General features: G+C 37.8%; 1 protein-coding gene across 2 annotated transcripts in view; it reads right to left on the bottom strand.

Annotated features, from left to right (window-relative positions):
• Positions 1-15,090, bottom strand: part of OSBPL11 (oxysterol binding protein like 11) — an 86,953-nt gene that overhangs the window by 16,512 nt on the left and 55,351 nt on the right. For both annotated transcript variants that reach the window (XM_026495356.4, XM_057306492.1), the window contains exons 9-10: positions 9,838-10,336; positions 6,818-7,004 (exon numbers count right to left, since the gene is read on the bottom strand). In XM_026495356.4, the coding sequence (XP_026351141.3) occupies positions 6,818-7,004; positions 9,838-10,336 (686 nt within the window). The remainder of the gene's footprint in view (positions 1-6,817; positions 7,005-9,837; positions 10,337-15,090) is intronic.

Here is a 15,090-nt window from a genome sequence, read left to right as displayed (position 1 = left end):
GAACTACTGAAGAAGACATTATCTATGTTTCTAAACGCCACTATACAAGGATACCTGCAACAAATCCCTTTAAATTTTAATACCAGGGAAACAGTTTGTCTCTCTTGAAAAAGTGATAGGTTTCCTTTATCAGACAATGAGAAGTATGTCGAACATCATGTTTCTTTTTTTACTTTAACGTGAATCAGAATTAAATTTTCTTTTCAGGTATAGTAATTATCTAATCCCCTTTCCATTGCTATGATTATTATAACAGACTGTTTTTAACTGTTATATATGACATTTTTCCTAAAAGCCTTATAAATGGTTTCCAGAGATAGGGTGCTGGATTCTAATACGACACTGAAAGCTTCTTGAAGGCAGAAGTAGTCTTTCTATACTGCACCTTCAGTATGCAGGAAAGTGTGTCACTTGGCAGACAGTTCACATCATTTTAGTATCATACCACTAGATAGATAGAGTGAGGTATCTTTTTATCTCTATTGATAATCTTGACCTCGCTTTAGGATGATTTTATAAAATCATCATCATCCTAACCTGAGTGTGGAAAATGGGATCAGGAGATAGACTTGGGCATGAGGAATAGTAAGTCGGCTCACTTGGCTGCATCAGAGAGAGTTGTGGAAAGTGAGGGAGTAAGGGAAGACAAGTGGAAGATAATATATTTATATCAAATGCAGACAGCAGATAATGTGTCTGCTCTGATTGCAGATAGCAGTAAAAACTAGGCTGTCTGTGGAGGGAGGCACAGCCACTAATAAAAGCATGAAGAAAGCCTTCATCATAACATTTTGTAACATCAAAAAAGAAAAGATATCAAAAATAGAAAAGTCTGTTTCTAATAGGAATCTTTTAAATGAGAAATTAGATGAAACCACTGATCTTGGGAGAGATCAGAATGGAAAAAATGAGGACACTTTAGAGTCAGCTAAAAGTATCCGTCAAGAGTTATGGAAAAAGCATATATGTGGATGCAAAGGAAAGTGAGAGACTATGTTAGAGAAAAGGGCAGTAATTCCAAGTGACAGAAAAATCAAATGAGTGTGGCCTTGTCAATAGGTAAAGGGTATGAAGGGGGAAAAGAAGCCAATTTAAGTAAGAAACTGAAACAAACAAGAGAGCACATATGATGACTGACCATTAACAAAAATGAGGATCTCTATTTAAAATTATTAGGGATCTTCCAAAAGTCAAAATATGAAAATAAGGTATCAACCAATAAGGCTTTTAGAATACTGGTAGATGCTTCCTCTAGGAATCTAGAGGAATCTAGGAATCTGCTGCAGTCATGCAGAAAGGCCACATGTGGGCCCTCTGAATGACAGTCCCAGCTGGCCTCTTGGTCCACAGCCAGGTCTACTGCCTCCTCCCACAAGTGAGCTAACCTTGGATATCTAGTTGGGTCAAGCCCTTAGATGGCTAAAGCCTCAACCAACATGAAGGACATCATGTGAGAATCACCCAACTGAGCCTAGTCAGTCCACAAAACTGAAAGATAATTGCTGCTTCAAACACGTACATTTTAGAAAAGTTTATTACTGGCAGTAAATAACTAGAATGTCATCCAAAGCTATCCTAGATGCCCTCTGACTCCTCTACAGCCTGTTAGTCCTTGAAAAGTCAACTCTGAATGTCTAATCGGTCTTTCTTCTTCTAATCTCTCTTCATTCCCCTTGCCCCCCCCATCCACTCTTCACCTGCCACTACACAGGTCTTTTTAGAAATGAATACTTAAAAAAAAAAAAAAAACGACAAAACCAAACTGAGAAGCATTCTATAAAATTAACCTGTCATTGTCGTGAGACAGAGAAAGGCAATGGAAATATTCCAGAAGACTAAAGAGATATAACAATGATATGAATGCATGATCCTGGGTAGGAGAAAAAATATTGCCAATTACTGGGAATACTGACAAAATTTAATATGGACTGTATATTAGATAATAGTATTAATTTAACATAATGTTAAATTTCTTGAATTTGACAACCATTCTGTGATTGTATGAGAGAATTTCCTTGTCCTTAGGAAATTCAGGCTAAAATATTTTACTTTTTAAAAAAGATTTATTTATTTATTTGGGGGGGGAGGGAGTGCACCTGCGTGCAAGTGGGGGAAAGGACAGAGGGAGAGAAAGAAAAAATTCTCAAGCAGACCCTCCTGAGCAAGGAGCCAGACACAGGGCTCAACCCCAGGACCCTGAAATCATGACCTAGGTCTAAATCAAGAGTCAGCTGCTTAACTGACATAGCCACTCAGGTGCCCCAGACTAAAGTATTTTAAAGGGTCATGAGGACTTTAACTCTCAAATGTTTCAGGAATAATAATAATGATAATCATATGTGTATATAGAGAGAAAAAGAGATTTTGATAAAGCTAATGAAGCAAAATCCTAACGACTAGGCAAAGGTTATATGAGAGTTTGTACAACTCTTCTGCAGGTTTGAAATGACTTCAAAATAAAAGATAAAAGTAATTAAATAATATATATCACTTCCATGCTTAAAATTTTAACTGGCTCCCCACTGCCTTCAGAATAAAGATCAGATTTGTCAGCAAAATAGTATACTGTATTCTTATATCAGAGTTAAGAGATATTTTCAAATGGCAAGGACTAAACAGGAATACAGATAAACATACTTAATTTGAAAGTAAAAAAAGGTACCATGACTTAAGTTGGATTTTCATAGTTTAGCTCCAACGAAACATTCCAACACAACCTTCTGAACATGTTGGTGTTTACAAGCGTCACTGTCCCCCGAGAGGCTGACCTCCACTGCCCTAAGAGCTGGCACCCATGTTGTTAATATCCATTGATTTACTCTCGCTTGTGGCTCTAGTATTTTCATTTCACATACTATCAACTATTCGGCACTGAACAGAACATACTAATACCAAAACTACCTTCCTAGTTTTTCATGTCATTAAGAATGACTGTCAAAGAAATGAAGATGTTACACTGCAAGAAGAGAAAAATGAAGAGAGCCTGTAACAGCTGTGTTCAAACCTCCACAGGGCTCTCCTAGAGGAGGAAAGGGATATCAAATGAGTGAAGCTCTAAAAAAATCAGATCTAAGAGCTCATGTCTAAGAGATTAACCAGTAATATATTAAAGGAATAGGTACAATTTGATAGGGTTGACTAGATTCTATCTCCAAGAAGAGAGAAACTCACACTTAATCATATTTCCAAAGAAAAATATGCAAAAATTTACAAATCACTTACTATGTACACTGTCTAGATGGAACAGAAGGCCCAAAACAGTACAGTTCTATCAAAAAGCTTATAGCCATGTTGGGGGAAATAAGACAAATCAATCAAGAGAATAAAGCTGGTGTATAAATAACTTTTTTTTAGAAAAATGTTTTTATAGGTAATAGGAGTCCTGTAGGATTTCAAATAACACGCACATATGCACATACACATATACTCTCAGAATGAAGTTTCAGGGACCAGAAACAGTTGGCAGAAAGACAACTAAAATCACTCCATGTCTCCTTATCCAGAAAATAATACTTAGGAGAAAAAAATAAACAACAGGCCACACCTTAGTGTCACTGACAATAAGATAGTGCTGGCTTTGGAAGATTTATCACTGTAGTTGTTTTCCCTGAGCATTCTACGCAAGAATATAGATGGACTGGGGAATACTTTAACCAAGGCAAGAATGGTACAGGGGTATCGATTTCAGCTTTAACTTTATATAAATAAGAGGAGTCTGAATGGGCTGCTTGTCCCTCACTCACTGTGAGTTTTGTGCAAATAATAAATGTTTGAACACAGACTGAACAAATCAGTTATCAGGCATATTGCAAAGGGATACATGCACCTAGTATAAATGTTAGTCTAGTGATGTCTAAAGCCCCTGCTGGTTGTAATGTTTGAATCCTGTGATTACTATAATGAGAGGAGAAAGTAGAAGCACATAAAGCAAAGTGTTAACCATTAACAATGCCTTCTCTAAGGTAAGAGGTGACTATTCTGACAATGTCTAGTGGTTCTATTTGGGTGATAGTTCTTTCTGTGTGTTTTAATTCTCTGCTTTAGTGTTTTGAAGTCTGTATTTTTAAAGGCCCATTCAATGTCTGGGAACCAATCAATCTTTCTTTCTACTTCTAAAATTGTTAAGTACCAGTTGTCTAAGAATGAAAAAGTAAAATAGCTATATGCAACTGAAAGTCTCATACATGGCTGGAGGGTGTGTACTTTGGTAATAACCACTTAAAACTGTCAGCACCTGCTCAAGTTCAACTTCCATCCCCTACGACCCAGTAATTCCACTTCTAGGTATCTGTCCAACCGAAATTCATACATACATTCATCAAACAATGTTCTAATAGCACCATTTGTAATGGCCCCAACCTGGAAACTACCCAAATGCCCATCAACATTAGAATGAACAAGTGAATTGCGACACAGTCATACAATGTAGTACAGTCTTCAGTAAGGAGAATGACCATGGTACACGCGGATGACTCTCAAAAACATAATACTGAGCAAAAGTCAAATATGAAAGAACACAGTATATGATTTTATTATAATATAGTTCAAAAACAGGCAAAGCTAATCAATGGTGTTTCTCCTAGAGGAGAGCATAGGCAGCAACCTCTACGACATTGGCACAGCAACCTTTTTCATGACACATCTCCAAAGGCAAGAGAAACAAAAGATAAAATGAACAAGTGGGACTTCATCAAGATAAAAAGCTTCTGCACAGCCAAGGAAACAGTCAAAAAAACTAAGAGGCAGCCCACGGAATGTGAGAATATATCTGCAAATGATACTACAGATAAAAGACTGGTATCCAAGATCTACAAAGAACTTCTCAAACTCAATACACGAGAAACAAATAAACAAATCATAAAATGGGCAGAAGATATGAACAGACACCTTTCCAATGAAGACATACAAATGGCTAACAGACACATGAAAAAATGTTCAAATCATTAGCCTTCAGGGAAATTCAAATCAAAACCACACTAAGATACCACTTTACGCCAGTTAGAATGGCAAAAATTGACAAGGCAAGAAACAACAATTGTTGGAGAGGATGTGGAGAAAGGGGATCCCTCCTACATTGTTGGTGGGAATGCAAGTTGGTACAACCACTCTGGAAAACGGTGTGGAGGTTCCTTAAAAAGTTAAAAATAGAGCTACCCTATGATCCAGCCATTGCACTACTGGGTATTTACCCCAAAGATACAGACGTAGCGAAGAGAAGGGCCATATGCACCCCAATGTTCATAGCAGCTTTGCCCACAATAGCTAAATCGTGGAAGGAACCAAGATGCCCTTCAACAGATGACTGGATTAAGAAGTTGTGGTCCATATATATAATGGAATATTACTCAACTATCAGAAAGAATGATTTCTCAAAATTTGCCGCAACATGGACGGCACGGGAGGAGATAATGCTAAGTGAAATAAGTCAAGCAGAGAAAGGCAATTATCATATGGTTTCTCTCATCTATGGAACATAAGAACTAGGAAGATCGGTAGGAGAAGAAAGGGATAAAGAAACGGGGGGAATCAGAAGGGGGAATGAAGCACGAGAGACTATGGACTCTGAGAAACAAACTGAGGGCTTCAGAGGGGAGGGGGGTGGGGGAATGGGATGGGCTGGTGATGGGTAGTAAGGAGGGCATGTATTGCATAGTGCATTGGGTGTTATATGCAACTAATGAATCACCGACCTTTACATCAAAAACCAGGGATGTACTGTATGGAGACTAACATAATATAATAAAAAAAATTAAAAAAAAAAAAAAAAAGAAATCAGGGTAGTGGCTACCCTAAGAAGGAAGGGTATAAATGGTTAACTTGTGTGCGTGTGCGCACGTGTGTGTGTGTGTGTGTGTGTGTGTGTGTGTGTGTAACTGTTAAGAGGGCATGAGGAGGGTCTCTAGGATGCTGGTAATGTTCCATATTCAAATTTTTACTTTGTGAAAACCATCAACAAGAGATATATTTTTCAATAAAGGGTTATAGACAGAAAACTATTCCTACTTTAGGGACAGTCAGAATAGACATGAAGGGTTTAAGGAAGAGAGTCAGTATCCTTTTGAAGATTCTACTAGACAACTTGTCTTCATGTAGTTTGGATGATCTGGAACAGTGCTGAAGAGACTGAGAGAAGCTGAGAAGGGGGTATAAGAACTTGCCTTTTCCTAGATGGGATTAGAACAAAGCCCCTATTCACAGTATTAGTGCCTAAGAACACTGGCTTCCATCACTGCGCTACTTCAACTATTTCATATGATTAGATCTATTTTCATGCTAACTTGTACCAACAGCTGCCTTCACTGAGGCCTGGATCTAGTCAGAACCCCTTTAAAGGCAGAAATTGCACCAGAGAGTGAATGTTCATTTGTTAGGAATTCTACTCTATATCTTGTAAGCTACTTAACCAGGAAAATTTTATAAGAGTAGATAGATCTGTCACTATTTCAAAAACCAGATCAGGATGGAGGAGGCTGGGTGGCTTCGTCAGTTAAGCATCCGACTCTTGGTTTTGGCTCAGGTCAGGATCTCAGGGTCATGGGATCAAGCCCGACATTGGGCTCTGTGTTCCGTGTGGCATCTGCTTATCTCTTTCCCTCTGCTCCTCCCCCATCACTGCACTCTCACTCCCTATCTCTAAAATAAATACAATCTTAAACAAACAAAAAAACTAGACCAGGATGCCCAGAATGTCTTGAGAAAATAGACATAAATAAAGCTCCAACTCCATCTACCTAAACAAAGCAGGAAAAGAATAAGGAGTTATAATACAAGATCAAACTGATAGAGTAAGAGCCAGGTATCACTGAAATGTTCTTACCGGTGTAGTTTGCCACCATAAAATGGCTTAGTATGAAAAGTGATGCTGGCTGAATATCCAGTTTTTGCACAGTTGACATTGACTTTACCACCCAGTTCTACCCAAGGAACAGTTAAAATTGACCGGGCATATGCACAAGGTAGAGAAAATGTATACTCTTCTCCATGCTCCAACAGACTGAGGATACCTGAATATGAAAACATGAAGGTAGTTAACATCATCCATATTATTTCTTCTCAGGTTTAGTAAATAAACATCATTGTTTTGCTTAATTTTCATTTAACTTTGGATTAAACTAACTTCCCTTACAATTGTATTTGATAACATTCCTGGTAATAAGTGAATCTAGGTTACTTTCTATGACTTTGCCATCCCTTTGGGGTTCATGGGACCAGGAAATGTTACAGTGGAAAGAGATCAAGATTTCTAATAGACTCTTAAAAATAAAACCTTAAGTCAGACTTTAAGAACATGTTATACAGCATTATGTTACAGTCTGATCATTAGCACTAATAACTTTCTCAGTTTGGGAATAAATAAATGTCTAATGCTATAGAGCCACAGAACGTAGTCTCAGTTTAATGAAAAAAAAAAAGCGTTCTTCATTCTATGTATATTAGGAAGAAAAGACCTAATTCTATCATGAAAACTATGGTCATAGTAATAACTTTGTTTGCCAAATTCTGAAGTATTTGGTGTGAGGCTACAAGAGGTAGCAGTAACAGTTTTCAAACAAATATTCTAATGGGGCTTGTTTTATATTACGTGATGTTATATTAAGGATTTTTTTTAAGAAAAAATATAGGAGGAGGAATTAATGAATAATCAATTTATACTAGATAATGAAGAGACAACTAAGGATATCTGAGTTACTACTAACCCAAGCTCATTACCTCGGTCACTATCAGACTAAATACTGAACTGAAAATATACTACTAGTCTGAACTCTAAATGGTTATTTTTCTCTTAATGAATGCTCATTAAGTACTCTGTTCTTAATGTTCACAAATAAGGGCAAGAGTCATAATAAATATTTTAATATAGTTAATTTTTAGGATAAGCAAACAGACAAACTGAGATTCTAAAGCAGTCTACTTTACATAAAGTAACACCAATTATTTTCTTGTATTACCTTTACGGTCTTCACAAAGGGCGACAATAAATCAAGAATTATCAAGCCATTTCATAAGAAGCCTGGTTCTGGCTGTAATACATTTATATATATAATGGGAGCTGTCATAAGGCATATAGACAATACACTTGGGTATATTTTAAGGGTTTAACAGTAACTGCTAATTCATTTTAAGTTAGATAAGGTATGTTTTGATTACTTTTCTAAAAATATATCATCTTATATCCTAGGTTTCTGATCTCTGATTTCTAAGACTATATTTACCATAAATATCACTCGCAATGTAACTTAAAATTGGAAGAATTTAAAATCAGTCTTGAATGTATATAATAGTTAGAACAAGAGATTCAAAGAATTCTAAAACTTCACTTATTTCACCATTAAATGGAATGTCCCCCCAACAAATAAAAACAAAACATGCTCCTATTAGAACAAATTGAATTGTCTAAGTCCCATTTTCTGATTTTATTTACTTTCTATTGAGATTACTATAGAAATTTTATTTCTAAAAGGCAATCCATAAATATATAATTAGCACATAAATACTAAAAATTACCTATTTTATACAGCCTTCATTATTAATGCAAGGTTGAGCTATTAATGCTTTTCCTTATTTCCTGAAGCATTTCCTTTCTTGAAGAGGCTACCATCAACAGAATCTCATCAGTAAGAGCTAACTGTCTGCAAGGAGAGTACGTTAGAGGAGGGGGTTCTAAATCTGGCTAGGCCTTAACTTTTGTGACCCTGAACATGTCTCATCACCTCTAGACTTGTTTTTTTCATCTATAAAACAAACTGGTTTATGAAGATCTTAGAGCTAATGTTATGAAGCTTATAACTGAAGGTGGCAAACGTTTTTTTGACTAATAAAACATGAGTACTTTCTAGTGTTATAAAAGCTTTAACTTAAAATTATTATTTGGAAATTGGTAAGACTCATATCACAACAGATCTTAACAATGAGGAAAACTAAAAGGGGGGATAAAGTTATTTTCTTCGCAGCTACAGTAACACAGTCTCAAAATGTTAATATCATAGACTTAATTATGCCATGCTAACGTAATTTTTGAACAACTATTCCATGCACAAAGGTTTTCCTTTAACATTAAAATGGTAGGTTTTTTTTCTGCCATTGTATTTTCATTAACTCTGCAATGATTTCTGTAGAAGCTTTTTGTTGTTGTTTACTTTTTGGCTATTACCTTATCTTTTCATAACTTTTTGCTGAAGTGGAATTAAAGACTGGCGATGTATTTTAAAGTATTACCTCCTCAGGAAATACAAAATATCAAGCTAGAAGATATTTCTAGGTAATACATTTCTTGAGTGCTTTTTATAATAATGAAAATATGGAAACAACTTCAATGTCCAAATAGAGGAAGGTCAAATAAAAGATGGTAAATATCTCATTTCATAGGATATTATACAGTCACTAAAACATGTTTTAAAGTATTATCAATGACATGGGAAAATGAATATTTATTGTAAAAAAGCAGGACACAAAACTATATATAGAGAACTAATCACAACTTTACAAAACAAAAATACAAGTATGAACATATACACAACAGAAAAAATACAAAATGCTAGCTAAATTTATCCTTCTCTGGATGGAGGTATTAGAGATGGTTTATTTTCCTCTTGATACTTTTCTAAGTTTTCCAAATACTCTACAATAAAAAATTTCATATTTAGAATCAGGGAAAAAAATTTAAGAAGATAATTTATATTTGTCCATAAATATGAGCCCCCTTCCCCACCATTCTAGAACACACTAAAAAATGGGGAAAAAAGTAGCACATGTAACATTTCAAATTTTTATTTATCTAGCTTCCCCAAATTTAAGATTATAGTTTGATATTAAAAATTAGAGAACAGTGTTACTTACCTTCTCCAACCATTGTCACACCTATCGACATGCCTAAGAATTTGCTCTTAGTCCAAACATGCGCATTGACACACATCTTCCTCTCCGCACATTCTGCATAAAATCCTGAGACTGGAGGATGATGGGAAACCTGCTCAGCAACAAATCTGACTGTATAACAGTCTGATCCCACCTGGCTCAAAGTGTCCTCCGACAGAGGAGCATGATTTGTAACTGCCTGGGTGGAAGAGCTGCTGATAACACTGGATGCCACCTCGCTTTTCGGCATCCTCCAGGAGCAGTGAAATGTTTCTCCAATGATAGGATTGTACGGTTTCTTAGCAATGGCTCCTTTACGGCCTTCATGAAATGAGGTAAGGTAGTACTCAACAAAACGAATCATTCTATCCTCAGCTGTGGCTCCATTAGTGATGGCTATAAATAGGTCTGGATGAGACATAAAGTCTGCATACATTTCCAGCAAGGAACGCTTCTCTAGGATAAATGTAGGAAGCACCACCTAAAACAACAACAAAAATCAACCAAACAGTAGAATTTTAATCCATGTATAAATCTGCAGAAAACGATTCTTACCTTTCTGAAAACATTTCATTCTAGAGGAATATTAAAGTCGCAGAAGTATTTGGTCTCATTAAAAAATAAGCATGCTTAAAAGGAAATGAAAATCAAGGGGTTAAGATTAAATACCAATTCAGGAGTTCAAGAGGGTCAGGTCCGAGACATTTTTTAAAAAATCCTCTAACTCCTAGACTGGATTAAAGTATCATCAGGGAAATTATGGTAAAACTCAAATGTTAGCCATGCTTTTTTTCCTTTCCTACTTTTTTTTTTTGAAGATTTTATTTATTTGACAGAGAGAGAGAGAGAGAGTCAGCAAGAGACGGAACTTTTTTATTTATTTATTTGACAGAGAGAGACAGTCAGCAAGAGACGGAACACAAGCAGGGAGAGTGGGAGAGGAAGCAGGTTCCCAGCGGAGCAGGGAGCCTGATGCGGGGCTCGATCCCAGAACTCTGGGATTATGCCCTGAGCCGAAGGCAGACGCTTAATGACTGTGCCACCCAGGCGCCCCTCCTTTCCTACTTTAAAAATAAATTACAGATGACTGATTAAGATGAGAGAAGAGAAGAGATATTTTCACTCCCTGAAAATAGACAGACTACAGAGATCACTGATCAAAGCAAACATTTTACCTTACACTTAATTTTAAGCACAAGAGAACTGTTTTCAAGAAGGGAACTTTTTATTTTTTATTTATTTTTTTAATTAAAGATCTTATTTATTTGAGAGAGAGACAGCGTGAGCAAGAGAGCAAGTGAGCACAAGCCTGGGGGGAGAGGCAGAGGGAGAAGCAAACTCCCTGCTGAACAGGGAACCTGATGCAGGTCTCTATCCCAGGACCCTGGGATCACGACCTGAGACAAAGGCAGATACTTAACTGACTGAGCCACCCAAGAACCCCAAGAAGGGAACTTTTTAAAAGTAGACTCCACATCCAATGAGGGCCTTGAACTCACAACCCAGAGATCATGCTCTACTGACTGAGCCATCCAGGCACCCCTCAAGGGAACTTTCACTTTTCATGAAGATGGTGCCAACGGTGAAGGAGGAATCCCTCACCCCTTCCCCGCCCAAAGCAGGGGCCAAAGCAAAGGCTCTGAAGGCCAAGAAAGTGGTGCTGAAAGGTGCCAACAGTCATACACACAGAAAAAGAAAATCTGCATGTCACCTACCTTCCAACGCACCAAGACACTGCATCTCTGAAAGTAGCCCAAATATCCTTCAAAGAGTGCCCCCATGAGAAACAAGCTTCACCACTATGCTGTCATCAAGTTCCCCCTGATTACCAAGTTAACCATGAATAAAACAGAAGACAACAGCACACTTGCAGATGTCGAGGCCAGCAAGCACCAGATCAAACAGGCCATGAGGAAGCTCTATGACATTGAGATGGCCACCCTGATCCGGCCTGATGGAGATAAGGGGTATGTTCAAATGGCTCCTGACTATGATGCTTTGGATATGGCCAACAACAAAATTGGGATCATCTAAATGGAAGTCCAGGTGGCTAAATCTAAATTTTTTCACTGGAAAAAACCCCAAAACACACAAAAAGGGTACTTTTGACACCGAAAGCCAAGTTAAGTGTAAGGAAGATAACTTTTTTTTTTTTTTAAAGATTTTATTTATTTAGAGAGAGAAAGAGTGCTTCTGAGCAGGGGGAAGGGCAAAGTGGGGGGGAGAGAATCTACAGCAGACTCTGAGCTGAGCTCGGGGCCTGATCCTATGACACTGAGATCAGGACCTGAACCAAACGAGGTCAAGAGTCCGACCCTTAACCAACTGAATCGGTTGGTTCAGGCACCCTGTGGATTAGTTTTCTTTAGAGCAGAATTGGAGAGGCACTGCAAACTGGTTCAACAAATTGAGAAAGTAATCCTATAATATTTTTCAAGAGCCCGAAGATATTCATATCCATTTAGCCTAGTAATCATTCTTCTAGAAGTTTAGTCTTAGGAAACAATATAAAGAAAGAAAAAGAAATGTGAAAATAAAATTAAAATCTATGCTTTTAACTGTGGTTCTAGCAAACTTAAATATGGAACTTCCACCTGATAAACTTTATGTAATTTAAAAAGATGGTTATGGGGGAAACAAAAGATGGTTATGAAGATGATACAACTAATACAAAAGATACTAATGTTTTAGGTTCATTTCATGGTGGACTGAACACATACATCTTAATTTCACTTTCTTCTGAAATCCATTAAAATTATATTGAATATATTTTACATAAAGACAAACCTAAAGATACCAGGAATGTAGACAAAAGCAACAACTTTTTAAGAGAGTGTGCGTGAGAGCTGGTGGGAGAGGGAGAGGGAGAGAGAGAGAATCTTAAGCAGGCTCCACACCCAGTGTGGACCACAATGTAGGGCTCAATCTCATGACACTGAGATCATGACCTGAGCCCAAATCAAGAATAGACGCCTAACCAACTGAGCCACCCAGGTGCCCCCAAAAGCAACAACATTCTGGAAGTTAACTAGAAAGCTGACTCTTACGCAGTGGTTTACAGATTCCAGGGAGGGCTCAGGAACCAACAGCATCAGGTACCTCTGAATCTGAGCGTTTACAGGAATGCTAAAATAATGATCACCGAGTGAAACATGCATGCAGAGCAACTGAATCCTTAAATCCCGTTCCCAACTGCACACTGTTGGTAACTGCCCCTCCTGCACCCCAGCCAAGGTCTGGAGGTTTAGTCTCTGAAGAGTGAAACAAGGTGGCTTATTCCCTAGTTTGGGGAACATCAGGGGCTTCCAAAAGAATGGATAAAAGGGATATGAAGTAACTTATATGAATTAAATATTAGATGCTAAGATGCCCTCCCACCCGACTCTTTTCTCCTCCACCACTCCTAGGTGCTTTGCCCACCAAGCAGATCAGAAGAATTCCTTCTGGGGTATTTCACTAACCCGAGAGGGAAGAATCTAATGATACTAATACCAGGTTCCCCCTACAAATCCAGATTACTTGTCCTGAGAAGCAAAGGATCCACCCATATGTTGAAAAGTTAAAATCAGGTTTTTAGTTTCCCTACACTTAAGCATGAGCAGAAATTCAAGAAATACCAGATCTCTGAGAAAATCTCTAAATAGGAACACAAAGACCAAAATAAAGAAACAGACTTGGAAAAAACAGAAACCTCACTGAAAGGGAGGGGGGAACCTTAAAAATAAAAATAGTATCTTCAGACTTGAGATGGTATTAGATACATGAAACGAATACGCTTTTTGAAAAGCAAAATTCAGAAAACTTTAAAACAGGAAACAAAAATTAAAAATCAAGAGAAGATTCAGAAGATAAAATAGTTGAGGAAATTTCCCAACACATAGGAGAGAGAGAGAGAAATGGAGGGAAAAATAAGAGTACCAGACCAGGAAGTCCAATGACCATGAAATAAAGATTTCAGAGAGAACAGGAAAAAATGCTGGAGACAACATCATCAATGAAAAAATTCAAGAAAATTTCAGACAACGGAAAAACATGAGTTGTCACACTGCAAAGGCCCATCAAGGGTCCAGAGACAATTTCAGACTTCTGGGGACAAAGGACAGATTCTAAATTTTAGAGAAAAACAAACAAACAAAACAAGTCACAAACAGAAGATGTGAACTGGCATGACATCAGTCTTTTCACCAGAACGCTGTAGCAAGGAGGCAATATTCTACAGGAAAATTAACTGGAAGTTAGACATTCTATCCAAACTAGCAATCAAACATGGGGGCAAAATAAAGACACTTCAAACACACATTTTCACATTTTGCCTCCCACAGATCTTCAGAGGTTAAAGGAAGATGTGCTCCACTGAAATGAGAGGCAACCAGAAAAGAAGAAAAGAATACAGGAGATAGATCTAGCACAGAAGGACAATGAAAGGACATCCCAGGAAGAAAGCTGTACAGCAGACACAGGGAAACTGGTCCAGATCAGAGGGATGTGATTCAAGAGACAGACACGTGGAAGACTATCATCCATGCGCTTCACGCTGCCACTGCTACCATCTTTTGAAACCTGAAGACAGAATGCTCTAGGCAAACTGGTCCCATCTGCATCTGTATTTGGCTTGTGGTGGGCATCTGCTGAAGTGCCCACTCTCCTTTCCATGCCCTGCTGTCCGGGCTGGCTGAAGACATTCACTGTACCTGAAGACGTGTTCTGGCTTCAGTCTACTGCTGAGACTTGGGAGGTGGGTCCCATTCTGCTTAGCGGTGGAAAACACCACACAGATTCTTCCCTCTTCCACATTCCTGCTGAATGGCCAGTATCTGGGTCACACCAAATGCTCTAACTTTGTGAGCCATATAGTTCACAAGACTCACTCAAAATTTTGCCTTCTCATTTCTTCAGAAAGGGCTCTTCTAAACTTTCTCAATAATTATGCTGAATCCAGGGACTCTGATTAGCTGATCTTCTCCTAGGAGGCTTCTTCTATGAATGGCAACAGAGCCCTTTCCTTATACAGCTGAACTTGTGCTGGCTATTCACTTTTTCCTGAATTAAATAACATTGTTATGGGGTACATATACAGGTGGTAAAACTATTTAAAAAAATGTAGGGAGATGATAAACATGAAAGTCAAGTAAGGGGTTATTTTCAGGAAACAGCAGGGGACTACAACCAGGAGGGGCCCTCAGAGAGCATCCTTCTGGCAGTGTTGCATGACCTGATATGTGGGTACACGTGTTA

Source organism: Ursus arctos, unplaced genomic scaffold (genome assembly GCF_023065955.2).
Source record: "Ursus arctos isolate Adak ecotype North America unplaced genomic scaffold, UrsArc2.0 scaffold_4, whole genome shotgun sequence".
NCBI lineage: Eukaryota > Metazoa > Chordata > Mammalia > Carnivora > Ursidae > Ursus > Ursus arctos.
This window is presented reverse-complemented; position numbering and strand designations above follow the sequence as displayed.